This window comes from Bactrocera oleae, chromosome 3 (genome assembly GCF_042242935.1).
Source record: "Bactrocera oleae isolate idBacOlea1 chromosome 3, idBacOlea1, whole genome shotgun sequence".
Taxonomy (NCBI): domain Eukaryota; kingdom Metazoa; phylum Arthropoda; class Insecta; order Diptera; family Tephritidae; genus Bactrocera; species Bactrocera oleae.
In genome coordinates this window covers 86,748,816-86,772,351 of record NC_091537.1, presented here as the reverse complement: position 1 = coordinate 86,772,351, position 23,536 = coordinate 86,748,816, and the positions used below count along the sequence as shown (strand labels likewise).

At 36.3% G+C, this 23,536-nt stretch overlaps 1 protein-coding gene across 1 annotated transcript in view; it reads left to right on the top strand.

Moving 5' to 3' along the window:
* The window catches only part of LOC106615312 (mucin-2), a 102,983-nt gene extending 80,571 nt beyond the window's left edge, over window positions 1-22,412 (top strand). The window contains exons 4-7 of the mRNA XM_036359759.2: window positions 17,710-18,025; window positions 18,090-18,327; window positions 18,388-18,550; window positions 18,626-22,412. Of these exons, the coding sequence (XP_036215652.1) occupies window positions 17,710-18,025; window positions 18,090-18,327; window positions 18,388-18,550; window positions 18,626-21,838 (3,930 nt within the window). The 3' untranslated portion in view covers window positions 21,839-22,412. The remainder of the gene's footprint in view (window positions 1-17,709; window positions 18,026-18,089; window positions 18,328-18,387; window positions 18,551-18,625) is intronic.
* Window positions 22,413-23,536: the final 1,124 nt, after the last annotated feature.

Genomic DNA, 23,536 nt, shown 5'->3' with positions numbered 1-23,536 from the left:
ATTGGAATTTCACATTCATTATTATAAGCTCATTAGAGGTCTTTAGATATTTGAATGCCTTAATGCAAAATTCTTAAATTAATCAAAAATCTGTGTATTAAAAATATTTGCATATATTATTTCACAAATTTCACAAATTATATACATACATATATGTGTACAATTATTTAATAATATAAATATGATTGGACTAAGCTGCTAGCTATTGTGTTTGCTATTTCGCTGTGAAATCTTGTTCAACAAGTGCAAATCTGTATATATGTTAATCACAGCTTTTCGGATATATGGTAAAGCACTTGAGTTGCGCGCAAAATACCTAAAAATCCAATTTAGTTTTCTTGGAAAAAATTGTGCATGAGTTGATAATGGAAAATCCGCATTTGTCATACAAAAAAACATGTACTCTCATGAATCGTGCATGTATTTCAAGTGACTTTGAAATGCGAATTGAGTGTGTGGTGGTTGTAAAGAACTTATATGTATGTGTGGTTGTTCGGGGGTATTAAGCATATTTTGCATGCAAATTGCCAACACGTAGCTGAGACACACACTCATTAATATTTCAGCACACACATTTTTGTACGCTTGAACAGATTTATGTGGCATCCACCGAGTCAAGTTGTATTTAGAAATTTTCAACAACATCAAATCAGCATAATCGCTTTATAAGCGGACGACACAAATCAAATGCCACACAAAATCACACGAAAATCGCTGAAAGATGAAGTGATGCTGCAAAGCTGAGGCAGCACACTTAAGCCGCGGCACAGCGTGACAGAACGACAGGCCGACGAACCATCGAGTCGAGAAGCCGACTATGGTGGAGTGTTGTAGGGGCTCAGTGTCGGTGGCAGCAGCAGCAGCTTCAACAGCGTCGACGATACACGGCTGATAACAGATCTCTGTTAGCTACACGCGGCTGGCTGCTAGAATGCCCGTCTGTCCGCCAGTGCGCCCGCTTGCCTGTCCCGCTGCCTACCCCACAGCATACTCATTCACATCAGCATTAAACATCAGTGCGAATTTCCTCTTTATGCTTGGCGTGACGCACATAAAGGCGACATTCAAGTGGTGCCACGAACTCCAGGCGCTATGGTGTCGCACAACAAACCGCAAGCAGACAGACACACCGACGCAGCAACACACACACACAGATGCTGACACACCAAGGCACAGGCAGACGTAACCGACTCCAGTCAGACAGACATGTGGATATCGCAAGCGAACAAAGCGGGCAAGCAGAAACAAGGTGGGTAGGCTGAGTGGTTGGACACGGCTTTGCTTGGTCGCTATGACGTTGAGAGCGAGCTTCCCATCCGCCCGGTGATGCTGATACTCATCAGCCGCTTGCCCGTGCGCTGAGGCGTGAATTTCTAGCATAAACAAATTGAAAATTGCCGAAGGCAAATATCAAATTAAAGTTAATTTTCATATTTTACACGGAGCGTGAGGGTAATATAAACACACACACAAGTACATAAAAATGCATATATGTATACGCAGAGATATACAAAGTGGCATATGCAGGGCTGCTTTTGAGGCGTGAAAAATGCAAAAAGTCAAGCGTGGAGTATGGGGAATGTATTAAAAATTTACAAAAAACAACAACAACAATAAATACAATACATAAAAAAAACCACAAAATATAAAATTACAACAACAATACAGAACAACTAAAAGCACACAAAAAAGCAGATGCGAAACCTGTAAAGCCAAAATCACAGTAACAATAACAACAAAAATACAATTTGCGCTAACTAGAACGCGCCACAGCGCTAAATTACTCATTGCATTTCGTATACAGCAAAGTAGCCTTGAGGGTCCAGCGCCTGAACACAAGGTATGTAAAGCAGAAGAAATAAAGAAGTGCGGAGAAAAAGGCAATTTATAGAAAATAAATATAAAATAAATTTAAACATGAAAAAAAATGTAAATTTCGACTGCACCGAAGCTATAGTACCCTTCTCAGTTGCACAAGAACTGAATTTTGATCGTTCAATTTGTATGGCAGCAATTTGCTATAGCAATCCGAGCTGAATATTTCATTCGAAGTTTAAAGAGTTGCCTTTGGTAAAAGTCCATGCCAAATTACGTTAAGATATCTCGTCAAATAAAAAAGTTTTCCATAGAAGGACTTGAGTTGGATCGGTCAGTTTATACAGCAGCTATATCTTTTAGTGTTCCGATATTAGTTTCGGTTTCGACAAATGAGTAGCTCCAGAGATAGAAAAAGACATCTGTGAAATTTCAGAGCGGTATCTCAAAAACTGAGGGACTAGTTCCCGTATATACAGACAGCCGAACAGGCCTAAATCAACTCAGCTCGTAATTCATATACATACTTTATAGTATATATACTTTCCTTCTGTGTACTACAAACTTCGTACACTTAATACACCTTGTTCAAGTTATAAACAATAAATGAAATAAAAAGGCAAAAGCATTAAACTGTGTGTTGCGCGTGCAGGCGTACAGGCGTACAGCAGCGTGTGGCACGTTTTAGTGATATCTGATGATGTTTTCGGCTTTACATCTGCCAACGCTGCCTCCGTTTTGTTGTAGCACCCCTCTTCCCCCACTTACACACTCTTTTACGTGCTTATTTGCTTACCCACATACTTCTGTTCTTAATAGAGCTGCCTAAGCTGTGTGCGGAGTCACTTATTATACGCTGCTTACATGCGCCTGTGTTGTGTTATGCCCCAAAGGTGAAAATATGCTAAACAACAAAAGCAATGCGATCCATATCAGTTACAGCGTTGTAAATAAGTTGATGGCGCGCAGCTTCACTGAAGTACCCGTATGCTGCAAATGTTTGAGTATTGAAATGATGAGGGGTGCAAGTGGCAGCGCTGGCGATGTGGCGCGTAGCGCTAGGTATGCAAATGGTTGGGGCGCTGTGTGAATGCTTCGTGCATTAGTGTCTACAAATTGGCCTCTAGATGCAGGCATTAATGAGTAGGTATGGTGTTGTTGCTCACGGTAGATACTTTTTTAAAATAACACGAGTATATTTTTAAATTGTTATACAGCTGTGTGCATATAAATGGAGTATAAGCGCAGTTTAATTTATACATATTTTGTAAAGCCTTAGTTTAATATACTTTTAAATAAATATCTGATTATACAGACACATTTTAACCGAATCACTAAAGTTCCTTATATAAAAGGTGTTCATATATCCTATGAACTGGTATAAAATATCATCCCGATATGGTTTAATATTACTGAACAATCTCTAAAGATGCACAGTATTTATATATAAAGTGACTTACTCACTCCGTTGAGTTTCCATAAGACCCAATAACTATACTTATTTATATTATAAGATGATCCAATATAGCATCAGAGATATCGCAGACTTTTTCAGTATTACCACCACTTTATGCAGATAAATTATTATGTTGATAAAGTCAAATCATTTCGAAAGTCCAGAAAATTTTTTAATAAGATATTAAGCATAGTGTAACGTTTTTTATAAATTTCAAAAATTTTGTTCAAAAATTATTAAGTAAGATACGTCCCTCATAGTTTTGGACGTATGATTTATCTCATATTTTAGAAAAAGGATGTATAAAATGTTTTTTTTTTTTTCAAAAAAAAAAGTTTTGACATTGTTGATCAGTTTTTAAAAACTTGAATCGAATCCCCAAACAAATTTTGTATTTCTTAACTTGCAACATTGTGACGATGCCACTGTTTTGAAAAAAATTTACATATAGATACATACGTAATATGTTGTCATTCATAATATAGTTTTTGATACATATATTTTGACATTAGAAAAAAGTTTGTCAAAACTTTTTGCCATTTTAATGTAACATAAGTCTCAGCGACAAAATTTCTATGCAGGATTGAATCCTCAAAATATTTTTTCCTCCAAAGCTACAAAAGTTCGTAATTTGTCATGTTAATAATAGGCATTTTAGACGATGTCACTTTTTCGACAAAAATATTGACATTAATAAACAATTTGTCAAGAGTTTATAGCAATTTTAATTTGTTATAAAGTTTAAATGGAATTAAGTTCTCAAAATAATTTTTTATGCAAATATACAAACTTTCGTAGCGCAGCATGATATTAATGGTCAGTTTTGACAATGCCATTTTTTGACAAATACAATATATGGCAATTAAAATTTATATTCTAGCAAGTCTACGAAAACTGTACAAGCTTGTAGATACACAAAATTTATTTATTGTCTAATATCTATATATATAAATATCTACTTATTTTATATTAAAACTTGTTTGACTATGTACCTAAATAGTGTCAAAATATTGACAAAACTTGATAGCTATATCAAAGCAAAGAAAATTTTCAAAATATATTTATCATAAGCTATATGCGATAGACTATACTAAAGTTATGACATGTTCATGCAATTTTTTTGACATTTTCGTGTAATATTCTTTGACAGTTTTATGCCATTTGCTTTGAAATTTTTTTAAAGATTTTCATGTTATTTTTTGACATCTCGATTTAAGTAATTTAATAATAATAGAAGGAGGATTAAAAACTACAATAGTAATGCATTTTTGTTTCACAGCTTGTTTAAGATATGTTGCTGAACAAATTTGTAGTTAACTGGTTTTTGACAGTTACGCTTTGACCATAAGTCTTAGAAATGACAAACAGTTCAATTATATTAGTGAGTATACTTTTCGATTAGGTTGTCATAACAAAAGTTCTTCCGTTACAATAAAAAACGATCGAGCATTAACCTCAAAGCTGGTATTGTTTTGTCAAAATTACTGATATTTTTCGAAATCTAATTACGGTATATTAAGTTTACCACAAAGTTTGAAACATTCAGAAGGAAACGTCAGAGATCCTTTATAGTATATATATTTATAAATGATTAGCATGACTAGCGTGACGAGCTGAGTTGATTTAACCACGTCCGTGTGTTTATCTGTACGTATATATCCCTCAATTTTTGAGATATCGATCTGAAATTTTACACCTGGACATTTCCCACTAAGAAACTGCTCATTTGTCGGAACGACCGATATCGGACCTCTATAGCATATAGCTGCCATACAAACTGAACAATCGGAAGCAAGTCCTTATATGGGAAACTTTTTTATTTAACATAATATCTTCACGAAATTTGGCATGAGTTATTTTCTAAGGCAATAATGTAATTTTCGAAGAAATTGTTTAGATCGGATCACTATAGTATATAGCTGCCATACAAACTGACCGAACAAAACCCAGCTCTTGTACGGAAAACGTTTTCATTTGACGATATATCTTCAAAAAAATTGGTATGATTTATTGTCCAGGAGAAAGCTATAATCTTCGAAAAAAATTTTTAGATCAGACCACTATATCTTATAGCTGCCACACAAACTGACCGATTGAAGTCAGTATAAAAATCGTTTTATACACTTTTATACCCAATTAGTAGCTCATGCGGTAAATCAGAGTTTTTGCATCACCCTGTATGCATACTCTAACTATAGATTTGCTATTTCCTATGCATCTATGTAGCTACCATGCTGTATTCATTTATAGCCTTTTTTGTGGTCACACGAATCTGAAAAAACCACTTAAAGAGTCACAGCAGCATCGTAATAGGATAAGAGCGAAGCAGCATAGTAGACGCAGCATAGGTGCATACACATGTGCATGTAGGTGCACGCACACACACACACACACAAACATGCATGGCTAAGTGAGTTGAAGGAGTCACAGATTAAAATTACCAGCAACGAGCTGCTGTTGCAGCAGGGTTAGGGGCATATCAAACCGAAAAATATTTGCGTCCTTTTTACTGCAAAAATGCCAAAGCAATGTAATGTGATGTGTTGTGAAGTGAAGCGGATAGCGGAAATGCCAGATAGATTATGTAGGTTGCAGGCAAAGCAAAGCAGGAAAAAAATAAACGCAGCAGCAGCAGCAGTAGAGGGAGAGAGGATGTAAATGATGCTGGTAACAGAAAATCAAAAAACACTTTGCATTTGCACTGCAACGCGTGTGAGTGTATGTGCGTGTGTGTTTGTAGGTGTGTTTGTGTGTGTGTTAAAAACTATTAAATGACGGCAGCCAGCAGCATAGTGAAAATTTGTCGTTGCAAATGGTATTTGCTTGATTTTTCCTTCACCACACGTATACTATCTCTCTGCATCTCTGTGTAACTGCGTTTATTTGCAATTTGTTTGTTGTTTTTTTTCTACATCTACCGCAATTGATAAGAAATAATAAAAAGTAGCAAGAAAATAAAGCAGAAGTCAAATAGTGTTGAAGAGGGTAGCATGGCGAAATTGAAAAAGACTGCCACAGCAGGAGAGTGTTGAGTGCTGGCGCTTTGATTTTGTGCACGCTGTTTTTGTTGTGCGTGTTGATGTATTTGTTGTTGTTGCATTTTGTTCCTTATAAACCAATACAGGCACGCTTAGCTATTTTTTTAATGTGTTGTTTTGTATGTATGTGTATTTGTATCATGTGTGTGTGTGTGTGTATTGCAGCGCCTTAAATAGTTTCCGTGTGTGCGTGTGGCAAGCAATTGCTGCAAAAAGTGTTGCTTTGCTTATTTTGCGCAGCAACAACTCCTTCAACTGTGCTTGCAACACTCGTCTGCACGAGTACTTCCTCCAAGTGTTGCTATATTTTGAGTGCTAGAAAGAAAAAAGTGTGCATGCGTTTGTGTGTGTGTTGTCGACAGAAAAGCGATTTTTCATATGTCAACGATATGTCAACTTTTGTTTGCAACAGACACAACTTACGGCAAAGAAAAGTACATAGCCGCTTGCGCATACGTATTTGAAAGCAATAAATGTATGCATGTTTGTACGTGTATGTATGTGTTTGTGTGTGTTTGTATGTGTTTCTGTGTGTTTATGTGGCATGTAGCTTCTTTTGACACAACACTTCTATTCATGCCACAAATAATATGCGTTGTTTTTTGCATTGAATACGTCATAAAAATGTTGCTTGCTGCGGCTGCTAGCGCTATTGCAACATTTGTCAGTATTGCATGCAGCATTAAAAAGGCAGATTTTGTTCACCCATCTTTTTATACACTCAACTTGCTTGGCAAGCAGCTCGTTGCTGAGTTTTTACTCAACAAGTTCTTTTTTATGACTTTCAAGTGCGTTGCTGCCACTTTCTTGCATACAAGTTGCATATACAATACAAGTAGTATGCATGGATATGCTTGTTGTTGTTAAAAAACCCAAAAAACGGTCGCCCATCTCAAGCTGCGCTGAGCTGCATAAGCAAATCGTAACGCAAAAGCGACAGTGCGGCGCCTAAGCATTCATATATGTATGTATGTGTGTGTGAAAAAGAAGTGTGGGAAAAAGTTTTGTGCTGCAAAAAAATCGGGCAATGCAATGCAGCTGAATTGCTGTCAAAATGCACACGTTTATGACACATGCATGTTTTGTTGTTGTTGTTTTTAGCCTTTGTTGGTTTTTTGGCAGCAAATAACAACAAAAATTTGAATCGTAAAAAAAAATATCTGAATTGCTGCAGCTCGTCATTTTGGCAAAAGTTTTCGCAAAGACGCATAAGCGGTAAAATTTCGTGTTTATGTGTGTGTGTTTATTTTCATATTTACCGTGCGTACTGTTGCTCAGGTTGGCAAGAAATTAATAAAAGTTTGTTTGACACTTGCAATTGTTGCTCACTTTGCATGCGTATATTTTATATGCCACATTTTGGCAACATTGTTGCAGCTGTCAGTCAGTTGCAACCAACATTTTTTTCGCACTAAACATAAATTTGCATAATAAAAGTCACTCATTTTGAGTGTGATATAAAAGTGAGATTTAAATATTTTACTTCGCCAACATTTTTATAAGCGCTGGATGTAACGGTATGTACATAGGATATGTTTTTTAGTAAAATAAAATATCCTATATATATGTATATCTTAACCCGACACACATTCTTTCCGAATTTATTTTTAATAAAAATATTAGTTTAAATGAAGCTTAAGAGCTCTATTCAAAATATCCAGATAGCTAAAAACCACGATAAAAGGCTGGATACAGAATGATCGCTCAATTCCTGTTATGATACATTTTTTAGCAAACTTTTAAAACACAAAGATTTTTAAGATTGCATAGAATCAAAAATTTATAAGCAGTTTCCGTTCGCCAAATATTAGAAATTTTTCGAATTGAACACAAAAATGGTATAAATCGGCTAGACGACTCGAACAGCAAGTGACCCATCAAAATTGAGAAAATTGGACGGGACGCTGGTATAATCGAATAGCAACAGAAAGCTAGCGATCCACCAAAATATGGAAAATTGGACGAAGCAAACAAACAACTGGTATAAGTCAGCTAGACTAGTATAATCGAATAGCAAGTCATCCAATGGTATCAGTCAGCTGAACTAATACAATCAAACAGCAACGCAACATTTTTAAAATATAATAGTAAGAAATCCACCAACATTTCTAAAATTGGACCAATCGAATGAAAACTGGTATAAATCAGCTAGACTGCTATAATTGAATAGCAAGTGATCCAATGGTATCATTCAGCTGAACTGGTATAATCGAATAGCAATAGTAAGCTGGCAATCCACCAAAATATGGAAAATTGGACGAAGCGAACAAAAAACTGGTATAAGTCAGCTGAATTAGTATACACGATTAGAAAAAGAAGGGCAAGCTTTTATGCCACTTTCATAAAATAATCTTTCGCATTTAATACACTTTGTTAACGCTGTTAACATATCTAAATTTCTTCACAAGTAGAGCTTAGCTTAATTGAGCATACAAATGGTGAATCGAAAGCAAATATTGTCTAATCGCGTTCTTTTTATAGTGCTATGACCTACTCAGCCGAGAAAAAGGTTTTGAAAGAAACATATTGAAAGCTTCCTACAAATTATGTCCTTAAATACGTTTGTGCAGATCAGGAGCTGGTTTCTGGCTGTAGTGCAATACATTTTCCCGATTGGTTCAAATTCTTTATCTTGGCAAAGTGCGAGCTAAGCTAACCATTTCTATCATCGAACTACTGTAAATTCGCCGAGCCATTTATCTATTTTTTTTTAAGGATTTTAATACTATAACACAGCTATAGCAAAAAGGTATCTAAACCATAATTTACTTAATATTAACAAAAACAGATACATCAACGGGTATGGTAAGATTTTGAAATGAAGTTTCATCTGAATATTTTTTAAGAATCCTTTGTTGGTTTTTCTTTCCTTCTTCGATTTCTTCCTCAGGCGATGAGATCTTTAAGGGGTTCTGCCCACTTGCATGTCAGAGAAAAGCTGTTTCTGCGTTAATTTTCATTTTGTAGGTACATTGTACTTAATAATAATAATAATAAAATATATATAATGCACATTTACATAATTTAGTGTACTTTAATGACCGGTGACTCATTTTGAAAAGCTTCGGATTCCTTTAATGCCGCAGCCTATCTAAACGAGAACCTACGAAAATGGTATCTGGCGGGAGGCAGATTCTTCTGCGAAAATTATCTCACATCCGTATACCAAAATAATTTATTATTCCAATAGAATAACACTGGTAACGATCGAAGAATTAGTTAAAAAATTTATTAGAGACAATGCGACGACTTTCTAAAATAGTCGTTTTTGTGAAAAAATTGACACTTTATAGTGGCTTAAAAAACGAAATTATTAGCAAAAAACTTACTTCTTCGATCATGACCTAACAAATATGTATGTCTAAGAAGATCCTGTGAAAGTTTCAAGTCCATTCATTCATTAGTCCCGGTTTGGCCGGGACAGTTCAGATTCCGAGTTAAACGTTCTGATGACTAAAAAGAACCGTACTGGTTTACAAACGTAAGGAAGTTACAAGCGCTAAAGGCTTTTTGCCTTCTTTGCAAGAAAATTTACCCAACTCTATTTACCTAGAATCGCTAAAATGTCGATCAAAACCACACACCCAAAACAATCACGATAATATTTAATATGCGCTTAAGTAGATAAAGAACTATTCAATTCTAGCACTTAATAAATATATTATTATTAATAACAAATATTATGCAAATTAATTTTTATACATAAATACAATGAAGGTTATTGACATCAATTGTCTGCGTTCTATTGTTACAGTTAACTTAATTTAGAAGTAGTGGCTGAATGCAAAATAATTATTAGCTTACACATCGATGTTCTGCTGTTCTTTTATTTTTAAAGAGTTTTTGTGCTATTTAGTGTCAGAAAAAAATTGCTTAGTTTGCTAAGCGGCGGTTGACGCAAATCTGTGTTAACTATACGCTCTTTCATACAATAAGTAATTGTTTTTCGCGCTTTCTCTTCTCTTCATTTATAGTAAGTAAGTGATTTTTGGGTGCTCTCTTCTTCTAATATATAATATTAAAGCAAGCAAGATCATTGACTGCTTTCTAAGCAATATAAGGCTAAAAGAGCTGGTGTGAACTGTGAGAGAATGTTAGAAAAGGTAACTATGATTAAATTTTTCACTATTGCATTGAAGAGTGATTATCAAGAAATCAAACGAAAATTGTAAAATTGTTGCAATTAAAAATATTTTTGAATATATTTTAGAAAAATAGCAATTGAAATCACTTTCTAGGTTCTTTGTAATCCTAAGATAATTAAAAATATATACACATGTATAAGCTATTTGAGTTAGCTTCAAACCTTTTCAAAACTTTATTAAGACTGTTTAATTTTGGACTAACTTTGCACAAAATTCAATTTGCTATATTATCGTGTGACTTACCAAGAAAATGCTATTCATTATTTCTCATTCTTCTACTTTAAATTCGCATTTATTTCTGATCGAGTGAATATTACGAATTTCGAACGCTAGGCGTATTAGCTGTTGGGCAGAAGCATAAAATTTTAATTCTAACTCCATTAAAATGAAAATCGTAATATATTCAGGAATGGGTACTTTCATTTCTAAATTAAGTAATTTCCCGAAGTATTTTATAATGATATTATAATGATAAATACGAAACTTAACATATCCGTGTACATAAAAAATATTTGAGGTTATGCTAGTTTCAGAGATCAAAAGCCAGAGCAACGGTAAGTGAGGTGAAACTTTATTATTGCTATTAAATGTAGTGAGATATTAAGTGACAGTTCGGCAGTGATCTTTTGTCTTCCTAACAAGTGATTTTTTCCATATAAAACGACTATCTTCGCTGTTCAAATAAAGTGAAAGTTTTTTCTAAACGAACTTCTATCTATTTATGGAGTTTAATAATCTCAATTTGCACAAAACCAGATAGCTTTGAGATCTGACCCGCACTGACAAGTTTGACCCAGCATGAGAAAAGATATAATAAAGCGATCGGATGAATTTGAAACAAAACAAGCGACTTGACACGAAAAACTCTTTAAGCTGTGTACTGAGTTTTTGATAATGGAAGCTTCTAATTCTATGTAAAATTATAATGATAAGGTTTACAAGGGATTGCGGAAATTACTGCCAGTTATTACTGGTGCGATCAACGAGCGATTTCTAAATAAAAAGGGAATTGTGCATTAAGTCCATTTGCACTTTATTATATGTTCTCAAAAATACATCCATTGATGAACATAATATTTCGAGGCACTTGTTTCAAAGCACTTGTTTCGAAGCACCTTTGAGCAGAATATATTAAATAATTGTTTAGCTTAGATAAGAGATTGTTGAGACCTAATTTTAGTTTGAAAGTTAAGATTTCGTTATTCGAAATTTTTTTTATATCAGCGTTGTTCATCAAAACGTGAAAGCTCCTGAAGCAGCTATCACATTATTAATTTTTTTGTAAAGAATTTTCTTAACACCTAACATTACTGTTTCTTTTGAGCCCTTGTTCATATGAAATTATAATGTTTTACATATGTACTTCTAATCTTATCTTTGTTGCGCTAAAAAAATTCAAAATATTATGCATGTAGAATGATTTCACTAAAAACTGTATGAACGTAAATAAGTGTGTGTATTTAGTCATTAACATACCCGTGTGCATTCTTATTAAGCATTATTTGAGGCACATAAACAGAGATCAACAACTATATCCTTTCTGCTGCACTCAGCCTAGGTAAACGTTGTCGTGTTCATGCCGATTTGAGGTAAATATATATAGAGTTGTAGCATTGCAGTTGTAAATATGATTAGAAAATGGAAATCAAAACGCCTGCAACACGCCACACACCAAACGATATGAAAACGAAAACAAACAAAAATTAAGAGTAGAAAAGCACTACAAAACGACCGGTAAAGGCCCACAATTATTGCCGCAGACAATAGAATGTGTAAACAAGCAGCAATACGAAAGAAAAAACTCAAGCAAACATCCATCGCAAAAGCGGAATAAACGTTCAGTGGAGCGAGCCTTCTGACAACAAGCGGTTTGATGTTTCGTCAACAGCTGGGTAGGAGACGACATGAAAGTAATATCGGCAAATATTTGAAATAAAAAGTGTGAAAAACGACGGATGGAAGGGAAATAAACATTACAGCATGCAACGGAAGAACTTGCAAACAACAAACGACCACTTGAATTTGTGTGTGCTGGGATTTGCGGCATTAGTGAAGAGTCTTAAAAAAAAAATCAAAGACCGGCATGCAAAGATACGAAGAAGTAATATGAAAACGATGCAAAGCAAACAAAGATTAAGAACTATCGATATTTGCTGAAAAGACGCTGGCATTCGCTAAAGATACGTGGGTGACTATTTACTATGAAGGATGGATACAGGTGGAAATAATGACTGTGTAAAAAAATATATTTTACATTAATTGCACAAAAGATAAAATAAAATAATGTTTTTAAAGTTGCCACCTGTTCCCTAAAAAAATAAATATTAATTAAAACTCCGCTCAGTTTTGTAAAAGAAATTTCTGAAATGGCAATTTATTTAGAAATTTGAAATTCCAGAAATTTGGAATTGTGGGATTGCCATATGTGGCCTTAATAAATAATAACTGCAATATGTATCCATGTATGTATTTGCATATACATATATAATATATACTAATTTGACAGAAACATGTGTAATTTATGTAAAGGCCCTAAACGCCGCTGCATTTTATTTTTAACAGGGTTGCCACTAATATAAACTTTTGTTTTATTAAATGCGGTGAAAAATATGACGAAAATTATTATAACAAAAGTAAATTTGGTTAAATAAAAAAAAAAAAAATTAAGCGTTGCCAGACTGTTTAAAATGTGTAATATTAAAACAAAACAGTCGTCGAAAAAAATAAAAAAGTATTATATGAGAAATTTTGAATAATAAGGCATAACAATTTTTTTAAAAAAGGGGTTGCCAACTGTCAATATCAGAAATATTATATATAAAAATAATAATTTTGAGAAAACACTTTATAAAACCTCTTTGGAACAAGCTCATCTGAAGTTTCTGCCGAACAAATTTTAAAATCATTGGTGCACACTTTTTCATTTAATTTCTTTTTAGGCTTGCCATCAATAAATAATATATGTTTAAATCTAGCACTCGTATAATTTCATACAAAAGGTATAAAATACTGTTCCCCATTTTATATAAGATTCGATAGGGTTGCCACTTATAAAACTGTTAGTTTGAGGTTAAAATAATAAAGTTCATTTATTATACTTAACCCCTGCTGTTTCGCAACGATTTTGTAATCCTGGAAAAGCAGGAACAAAGAAAATTGGCAAAACCCCTGAACCTTTTGGTATATGAAAATTCATATCATTGAAATTTTATTATTTGGAAAAATGTCATTAAAATACGTGGTAACCCTCGCATGAGTTAGAAGACTTGTGCTGTAAATATAGATGTTAACACTCACTCCCTTTAGGCAAACACACACATATCCATGCCAAAAATAGAGCACAAAAGCAGGCAGTTAGATGTGTCTACTTGGACACTGTGAGCAAAAGAATTGATGGCTGTTTGAGTGATAAATCTGACAACTGACAGGCAGACGGCAAACAGTTCAATGAACTAAGGCAACAAAGAGCGAAAGCAACACCGGTGTGTGAAGTGTGGCTAAAAGATGATTTTAGCTGCTTGTGGATGGTTTAGAAAGGGTAACTATAAGAGAGTGTGACTAAGAGCTAGAACAGTAGATAAGGCTGTATGTGGGGTAGACACCTACTCTTGATATTAAGCAGTTGATTTGATATGCGAATCGTAAAGCTGAAAAAAATTTCATAGTGCAAAGTAAACACTTTCGATAAACGTGCTGAATATTGATATGTATGGCAGAAGGTGCATGTGACAGTAGTGGTGAGCATTTGTATTGCTTCAATGGACATTTGTGTGAAAAAATATCACATTTATTGAACGCATAGGAATTGTAGCTAAATATACACTTTTATATTTTTTCTGCTGTTGGTGGCGCGCGCATTGTTGCAATAATGTGTGGCATGTACGGCATTATGCTTACAGTTGAAAGCAATTTAATTGAGTTAAGCTATGCAACTGATATCACGAGCTTATAAGTATGGCTACAAATACTTTATGACAGCCTTGAGCGGGCAGCGGAATTGTCTCATACATACACACACATATATAAATACACAAACATGCGTATATGTGACTAGAAGGAAGCTATTAACGGCAGCAACATGTTGGTGGCATTCAAACAGTGCTGTTATAATTGTATGTCCACAAGAAAAGAGAAAAGCAAAGGTAGAATACCCTTCATCGTATTTCATTTATTATAAAATAAGTTTATAAAAAGCTGTTCATGTTGATTTGGATTCGATTTGAATAATATATTCGGGGATTACAGCCATGCTTTGGGCAATAATCTGTGTCAAATTTGGTAAAAATATCTTATCAAACAAAAAAGTTACCCATACAAGGATTTGAGTTTGATCGATATGTTTGTATGGAGGCTATATAATATAGTAGTCCGATCTGAACAGTTTCTTTGGATATTGTAAAATAAAAAAGCTTTCCGTACACTAACTTGATTTAAATCGATCATTTTGTATGGCAGCTATACGCTATATTGATCCGATCTAAACAATTGATAAAGATTATAAACTTTGCCAAATTTTGTGAATATATCTCATCCAATGGAAAAGTTTTCCATATAAGGACATTTTTTTGATCGTTTAGTTGATATGATTCCGACGATGAGAAGCTTCATGGAGACTGTGCGCAAAATTTCAGATCGATTTTTCAAAACTAAAGAACTAGTTCGCGCATATGCAGACAGACGGATAGGGCTAAATCGACTCAGCTCGCCACGTTGATCATTTTTATGTATATACATATATAGATAGGATCTCCGACGTTTTCTTCTGGGTGTTACAAATGGCAAACTTAATGTAACCTATTCAGGGTATAAAAATGTGTTATGTCACAATTACAAATATACATATATAGTTATGAGTATGCATATGTGTGTATATGATATTTGTATGCTCTACGCTCTTAAGGGCCCGCTGTAAAGTGCTGCTAAGTATTACAAAGTATTAAATTCCATTAAATGCAGGAAGCTGTTGCATTTGCTGCTTGCCGCACAATAACACTACAGTCATAAAAGCGTACAACTACATTTGTATTAGTGTAGGGGTGTGTGTGCGTGTACGCCTAGCAACCATATCATGTAGTTAGAAGCAAGTAATTTATTTTAATGGCAAAACCATTAACGACTGATGATTTTAATGTTTCTCTTTGCATTTTTTGGTGTTTGCTAGCCTTTTGTTGCCTTCAGCCGGCGAGTTCAATGGAATCCTTTTAGTATGCGCGCTCATTTCTGCTGCAAAGCATATCGAATTTGATGTATAGTTTCGTTGTGGCAATGACTGCTCTTGAAACGGTTTTGAAGGTCTTACTACAAAGTGGCACAAACACAGTCATACAAACATATATATATGTACCCACATGCAACATGTTCACACACACATGCATACACAGCGATTATAGGCAAATTTCTATAATTACAATACTGCCAATTTAGTTGGTATGCAGTGCCTATCAAATAGCTAGTCAGTCGTGTAGTCGGCAGCAGCTAATCGAGATGAAGTTTTGTGCCTTCCATATATATATCTATATACATATGCACAGATACAGACTCGAATAGTTATTTTTGCAGCCATTATCTCTCAACCCAGCATTATCTTGCGCTCATTTCGTTGTATTTGCATATGTGTGTGTATATGCGCGCCCGTGCTGTCCCCCGGGACATCATTGTCTGCCAGACGAAAACTGGTTAATTGTTAATCAGTTGACTAGCATTGGCAGTGGCATGTGTCGGATTACAAATTGGCGGACTAACTCCAAGCACTAACACATACATACACACATATATTAGTATATATGTGTAATCAGATGCTGTCGCTGGCATCTCTGCAGTACCTGTCGGATATTAATTTCGTAGTTTGGGCGTTGTCGTCGACGTCGGCGCAGCATGCTGTTGCCCACTTAAAGTTTGCCGCTTGTAGAGCTTTAATTAACTAGGCGTTGCCACATAACTGGTATCTGATAATCGCTTGCTGTTAATTGTTGCTGCAGAAAATCGCAGCATGGCACTGGCAGCGCTGAGTGCGCGGATGGAAGTTTGTAGGAATTTTTATTATTATTATCGCATCTCCACACATTCTTGATCACTTTCATTGCTTTTCGTGTCTCGGCAGCTATTTGTATGAAGCGGTTAGGTTTGGTTGAACGCATGCCGTTACGAATGTTGCCTTGTACAAAGAGCTTTTGCGCTGCTGCCAGCTTTAGAAATAGCATTACCATCTCCTAAGACTCTAAAAATCACTACTTTTAGATATAGATCTTCCAGAGTACCATCGCTAATCAACTAAGCTTTCAATACTCTCTGAGTCCAATGAACTTTAAAAGAAGAATCCATAAAGCTTCCGACAGCACATTTGGCCTCAACAACAAAAACGCGCCAGAAAAAAGCTCAAAAACTTTTAAACCCTATTTTTTAGGCTTCTTCGAGAATACTTATACCTTTAATGGCTTAAAAAGCTTCGCATTAAAGTTTACACTCTATTAAAGCTGCACTGTAAAGCTGACAAAGTTTATCAAGTCACATTTCAAGCTTTGTGCAGCATAAGTAGCTCTAGAAGATCATGAAGTGTTTTACCCTAAAAGAGGATAATAAAAGCGGCGGTATTAATCTCATAAGTCTCATAAAACTAACTCACCGAGCATCTCTGGCCATAAACTTCTATAGTTCTTGAAAAGCTGCACACCAAAGTTAATAGTTAATAAATACTGCAGTGTAAGGCTCAGTACAGTGTAATACTCACCATCTGAGTTTTCCTTAACAATATTAGACCCCGAAACCCATAAAAAACTTCAAACTAAAGCTTTAAGTTAACAAAAGCCCCTCCATAAAGCTAACAATTTTTATATAGCTTACACCTCGAACAACTCCGGCCATAATTAGCTCTTGTGGCCATAATTAGCTCTTTTGGGCCTTAAAAAGCTTTTCTCCAAAGCAGAAAGTATATAAAAGGCTTCAGTTAAAAACTCACAAATCTTATGTAGTTCAGCTTTTGACTTCTTCTAAGAAATATTGGATCAGAAAGACATTAAAAAGCTTCCGAGTAAAGCTTAATGTATAAAAAAGCCCCTTTATAAAGCTCACAAATTTTATAAAGCGTACCCTTCGTGTATTTTCGACTTTAATCAGCTTTAAAAGCTATTACAAAACTTTACATTGAAACAATGGTAATTTTAGTTCCCTATTTTTTCTAAAAAATATTAGTTAATATATAAGATAATTCTTATATGAATAAAATGCCTTACAATCATTTTCTTTTCTCTATTTCCAGTCCAACGATTACACCTACCAAAACACATTGGGCCGTCGCTCGACACTTGGGGCTTACTACCACATGAACAAACAACCCTCGTATACGAACGATCACAGTCTAAATAGTCAATACAGTTATAATGCGTGGGGTATATGGCGTGATGGACGCAATATAGCACCCTCAACATTTTCCGCCAAAACGCATACACACTACCAGAAGCCGCGTTCATTCTCTATTATACTCACGACCGCTGTATTTATTGTATTACTCGCCGTGATCTCAATAGCCGGACTAGCGTTCTACTTTAGTTCGGTAAAAGCGAATATGGAGGATCGTGAGTATTTTGACGTTAATGTATGACATTTTTTTTTACAAATAATATTATCTTACTCTTACAGCTGTGTTGGGTTTCGAGGGTTCGTTTCGCATAGCGAAGGGTGATCTCTTCTCGACGGGTCTGAAGTACAATCACACTACTACTTACAAGCAGAAAATCGAATTTTATAAACGATTCGTTGAACGTTCGCTGATGGATAACGGTTTGCAGCCGTTGCGTGTGGACACGTGGGGCTTCGGTGAGGGACCGCTGATAAAAGTGTCTTTTCGCACATTTTTGGATGTGAGAAAATTACCACAGTGAGTTGGAAACTGTTTTTTCTATATACCGAATAAGACTAAGCTCAAAGTTTATTGCAGAAATATACACAGCGTTGAGGACTACATAAAAGAATCACTCTTTCTGGAAACCACTACTGCCAAGTCGCTTTATCGTTCACTGCGTATAGATGCTGAGTCGGTGGAGATTAAACGCATACTGGATGAATCAGTGGTGCGCGCTGCGTCGCTCTTCAAGGATGCTGTAAGTATTATTAGGTTTTCACACTATTCTTAATAATTATTGAGCTCATAATTATCTTGACCTCATAACTACTAGGTGCAGCAGCCCACCAGTCAGTCTCAGCTGGAGAAACGTCTAATGAAGAAACCGAATGCGCCAACTCTGCTCTCGAAGCCAGCTACAACAGTTAAACCGCGTACTACACATCGTCCACACTCGGTTGATGATGAACCCGATGTTGATGTCGAGAATGCGCCAGTTATACAAGGTTCCTTTGAGGGCTCGTTCGAAATTACTAAAACTGATGCTGATATCTCACGCAAGAAGGTTACACCGACCAAGGCATACACTAGCTTACCACCGAAGGCAGTAACGCCATTTGCGTTGCGCGTCAAGCCGAAGAAACCATCGATAGAGAAGCTTACGACTATTATACCTCAGAATCAGCCTTCACCAACGACTTCTGCTGCAACATCGACAAGTACTACTCGTGGCACGAGCACTGCTAAAACTACACGCACCACTTCGACCACGTCCACTAGTACGACTCCCACAACAAGTACTACGACACGCAAACCGACCACGATAAGCACTAGCACCAGCACCAGCACTACTACCACAACTACAACAGCACCACCACCACCGACGCCACCACCAACTAAAACTACTGCGTCTACCACAACAACAAGCACAACCGAAAAACCAGCAACCATCCTGCCGCTAACATTTCCATCCCCAACCGCCTTTTCGCCAAAACAACAATTCAGCTTACCACCCATGACTACACCGTCCATCGTTTTGAGCGTGCCGAAGTTGGATGCTAACCTCTTTGCTTCAGTTCCTGTGCTCGATACACAACCCTGGCGTCCGATACATCGTGAGGTGCCTGAACTGATGCCTGGGCCACCGCCAGCCTTTCCTACAAAAACACTCGCTAGCGTAGACAAACCAATGCTCGTCGCACCACTCGCACCGGCCTATAGACCTGATCTACCAATACGAAGAAATGATGAGATGGAGCTGCCGTTTATACCGGACAACCCTTCACCGCCGACACCAGCTGCCTTCAATCCATACGCATCCGGTTACTTTGGTACCGCTGTACGTAAGCCGGAAATAAGCGCAGAAGCGACAAATCCGCAAGATATGATGTTCTATCACAGTTTTGGTAATCCCGTTTTCATGCCCGGCACTGAAGATATAGAACGTTTAGGCGCAGGCGCGCATGTCAAGCCACATCCACTGCCGGTACCGCTAATCGATGATGTCATCATACCGCCATTTAAACCGCTCATACCAGGCGTGGATAAAGTGCCGATTGAGACCAATGAGAAATTTGAGCATCTCGGCGGTGGTGTGATAGTTAAGAAGCACGAGTTGGAGTTGGCGACTGGGCAGGAGAAGTCGAAACCCGATACCGAGGTCGTTGCCAGTGATAGCGATGGTGAGAGTGAGACCGAATTACCAACATTGTTGCAGCAGTTCGCTATGGAGGGTGTTACAACCTCGACATTTAGACCAAAAGTGAGTACGCCGAATATAAATCGTATCGAATCGAGCGCTAACTCTGAGTTGGCTGACACAATTGGTGAATTCTTTATGGGATTGTTGAACTTACCAAAAGAAAATGCACGCAATACGACCAAACCGGCAGTAGAGCCGATTGAGTCACGTATTGAACCAGAGGAAAATGTAGAAGATATGGAGACCGGACTAGAAACTAAAGTGTTGCCGAATGAGGAGGTTGAAGAGGACGAAGTACAAGTAACTACCGTAACGGTTACGGCAGCATCGAGTGAATCAGCCACGGTTGGAACTGAGAGTGTTGAAAAGCCTGTGGTGGAAGTTGTTGAAGAAGTGGCAACAACAGCAAAACCCACTTTCTTAAATATTAAAGAACTTATTCTGAAGCGTAATCAGGCTAAAAACCAAACGCGCAATATCGAGAACATAACCGGACGTCCAACACCTACAACAACACCAACAACTAAAACGCCAACCACGCCACCAACTCTCTTTAGCCCCACACTCAAGCCGCCAGTGACAAATTGGAATCGTCCTAGACCCACATACAATCAGAAACCACCGACCATACTTGATGACTCCAATCTCTTTCCATCACAATCGAAATGGGAGTTCATGAACAGTTCAGCCACCAATAGTTTCGGTCATACGGGCAACATGCGTAAGGTATTCAATAAGACGCTGCAGGCGTGGATATCCGAGGATGTGGGCGGTAATACGGAGGATAACTTCACGCTTAATGACATCAAGACACGCATAAATAATGCGACCAACATACAAGATATTTCGCTTATCTTCGATACGTTGGCATCCAAGTTGGGCATTACGCCCATGGTACAAACAAAAGTGCCACCATTCTCGCAGAACAAGCTCAAGCACACACAGGTCACGAGTGAGAGCAGAACCAAGTTGCCAAACTCGACGGCAGTACCAACAACAACCACCACCACAGCACGTCCATTAGCGTTTAGAGACAAACCGGCAACAATGACCACAGTGTATTGGATGCCCACAACTAGAAGAGGCACAATAACGGCAGTACCAGCGACCGCAACCAAAATGCCTTGGACATCAACAGGAACAACAACGAGAAGAATGACAACTACGACAACAACACCAACGACAATGCCAACATTGCGCACGAGGCCAGCCATAACCATAACAACAATTTCGACGCCGACAACAACAACAGCAACAACTGAACATTTCATTGAACTTCCGCTACAACGACAAGAGCCATTCATCAAGCCCATGTCCAGTTTCATGGAAGACACATCCTCTGAGGGCATCGGTGCGGCCATACCAGTTGTGGGTGAGGCCGAGGTGGAGGTCATTGACCCAAATAAATACGAGGAAATGTTGAAGTCATCACAGTTTGCGGCGGATACCACAACGGAAACGGCACCACAATTGGTCACATTGCTGCCCGTACGTTCCAACTCGGGCATACGCACATACCGACCGGCTGTGGATGAGGAATCTGAAGCGCGTAGTAGCAGTAGCAATGATCAATTGCCTTTGGCTGAGGGCACCGGTCAGGTGGAAGTTGTGCCAGAAGTGCTGCTTGGTACGGCTGGTGTGGCCGGTGTGGCAGAGGTTGTGGAGGATGCCGTTAGCGAATCGGTGGTGCCGACTACATCACTGCGTCCGAGTGCTGTTACGGCGCCACGCCGTGGTGGCGGCTTTTTCGCTGGCATACGTAGAAAGAGTGACATTAGTCAGGCGAGAAGGTTTCCGCCAGCCGAAGCGGTCGTCAAGGGTGGACTACATGTGAAAGTCAAGTGAGTGGTATAGTGAGAAAACAATGCGGAAGCAGCATAACTCAATTAGTGCAAGCTTTTTGCGTTTGCCGTTGCTCTTCAGATTAAGGATGAGTTAAAAGAAAAAGAAAACAAAGAAAAATAAAAGCAGAAAAATTAAACTTGTAAGGAAAAGCAAAAAAAAAATACGATGAAAAAGGTTCAGTTAGCAAATTTAGATGAAATTATTTAGTCATCTCAATTGCGTGAGTTTTTATAGTCGTTATGTGAGCAAGGGTTACCAGGTATCCTCGCTTCGTAAGGGTTTTTGTAATAAGTACCGTTTTTGATACAGTATATATTTGTATATTATTTTATAAGTTCGCAAGCAAATTCTTGTTCATTGGTTGTTAGCTGTCATTATTAAGTAATTATTTGACAGTTCAAACAATTTCTGAATGACAACATTTAATTTATGTTAGCACAGAAATCAGGTTATGTAATTAAAAAGAGCTGCTTTCAAATTTAAGCAGAAGCAGAATGACATCACTTAAGTTTATCTTTATATTAAAAAGTAAATAATTAAAAAAATAGTTTAATAAAGTACACTGAGTTTTCTTAAAAATACTATAAAAATATATATTAAAATATTATTAAAAAACTAAATTTATTTAAATATGAAAAATATAATTTTAAAATTTATAAAAAAATCATTTATTACATAGATTTTATTTAAACATTGTTTGTTTTTAGTTATAGCGATAATATAAAAGAAATGCTAATTTAATTTGAAAAGAAAACTTATTTTTTAAATGAAAAAATATAATAAATTTTGTAAAATTTTTAAAAGTAATGGAAAAAAATTATATAATAAAAAAAAGAGCTTAGACACAGAAACTTAGTAAAGCAAATTTGTTAGTTTGGAGTGAAACGAGGAAAAAAAAAATTATAAATAATTTGTATATTAATATATTAAAGTATTTTATGAAACATTTTGATTATAACTTAAATAAAGTGAACCTATTAAGCGAACAAATATTTAACTTTTTTATGTATTATAATTAATAGTGAAGATATAGCATTGTATTTTTAATATTTTTTCTATATATGATAGTTTCGAATATTGTACTTACGAATTTTGTAAAAATAAATTAGTTTATTTTGTATTGAAATAAAATTAATAAATAAAACTAATTTTAAAATTTAAATCAATGAGTATTTTACATATTTTTTAAATGACGAAAGACGTAAGAGATATACAATTAGTTTCTAAAATATGTAATTCCCCAACGCTGCTAATACAAGCGTAGCTATAATATAGCCGGTGGCATATAAATGATAACTTTAAATGTAACATATTTGGTTATATAGAGAGAGCATCGAAACACTTTCAGTAGTTCAATAGATGCATGAGATGGCATTTATGCATTGGATTTGACTTCCTAATGCCAATATAGCATATTTGATATATTATGAAATTGGTTTTTTAAGCTTTTACCTTCAACTCGAGTGAGGTGGAAAACATTCCAAAATCGTGCATTTTTCAATCATACGTAAATGGGAGGGTTATACTCGTATACAGAGCTTTATGTAATAAGTTTAGGTGAGTTGAATTAACTGTGGTATGACGATATTACCATAGCTACCTAGAATTTAATTGATAGTTGCCTCCAATAATACGACTTCTAGTGAAGACAAATCCATTAGTTTTCCAATAGCTCGCTTTAGTAATCTGTATCTTTCG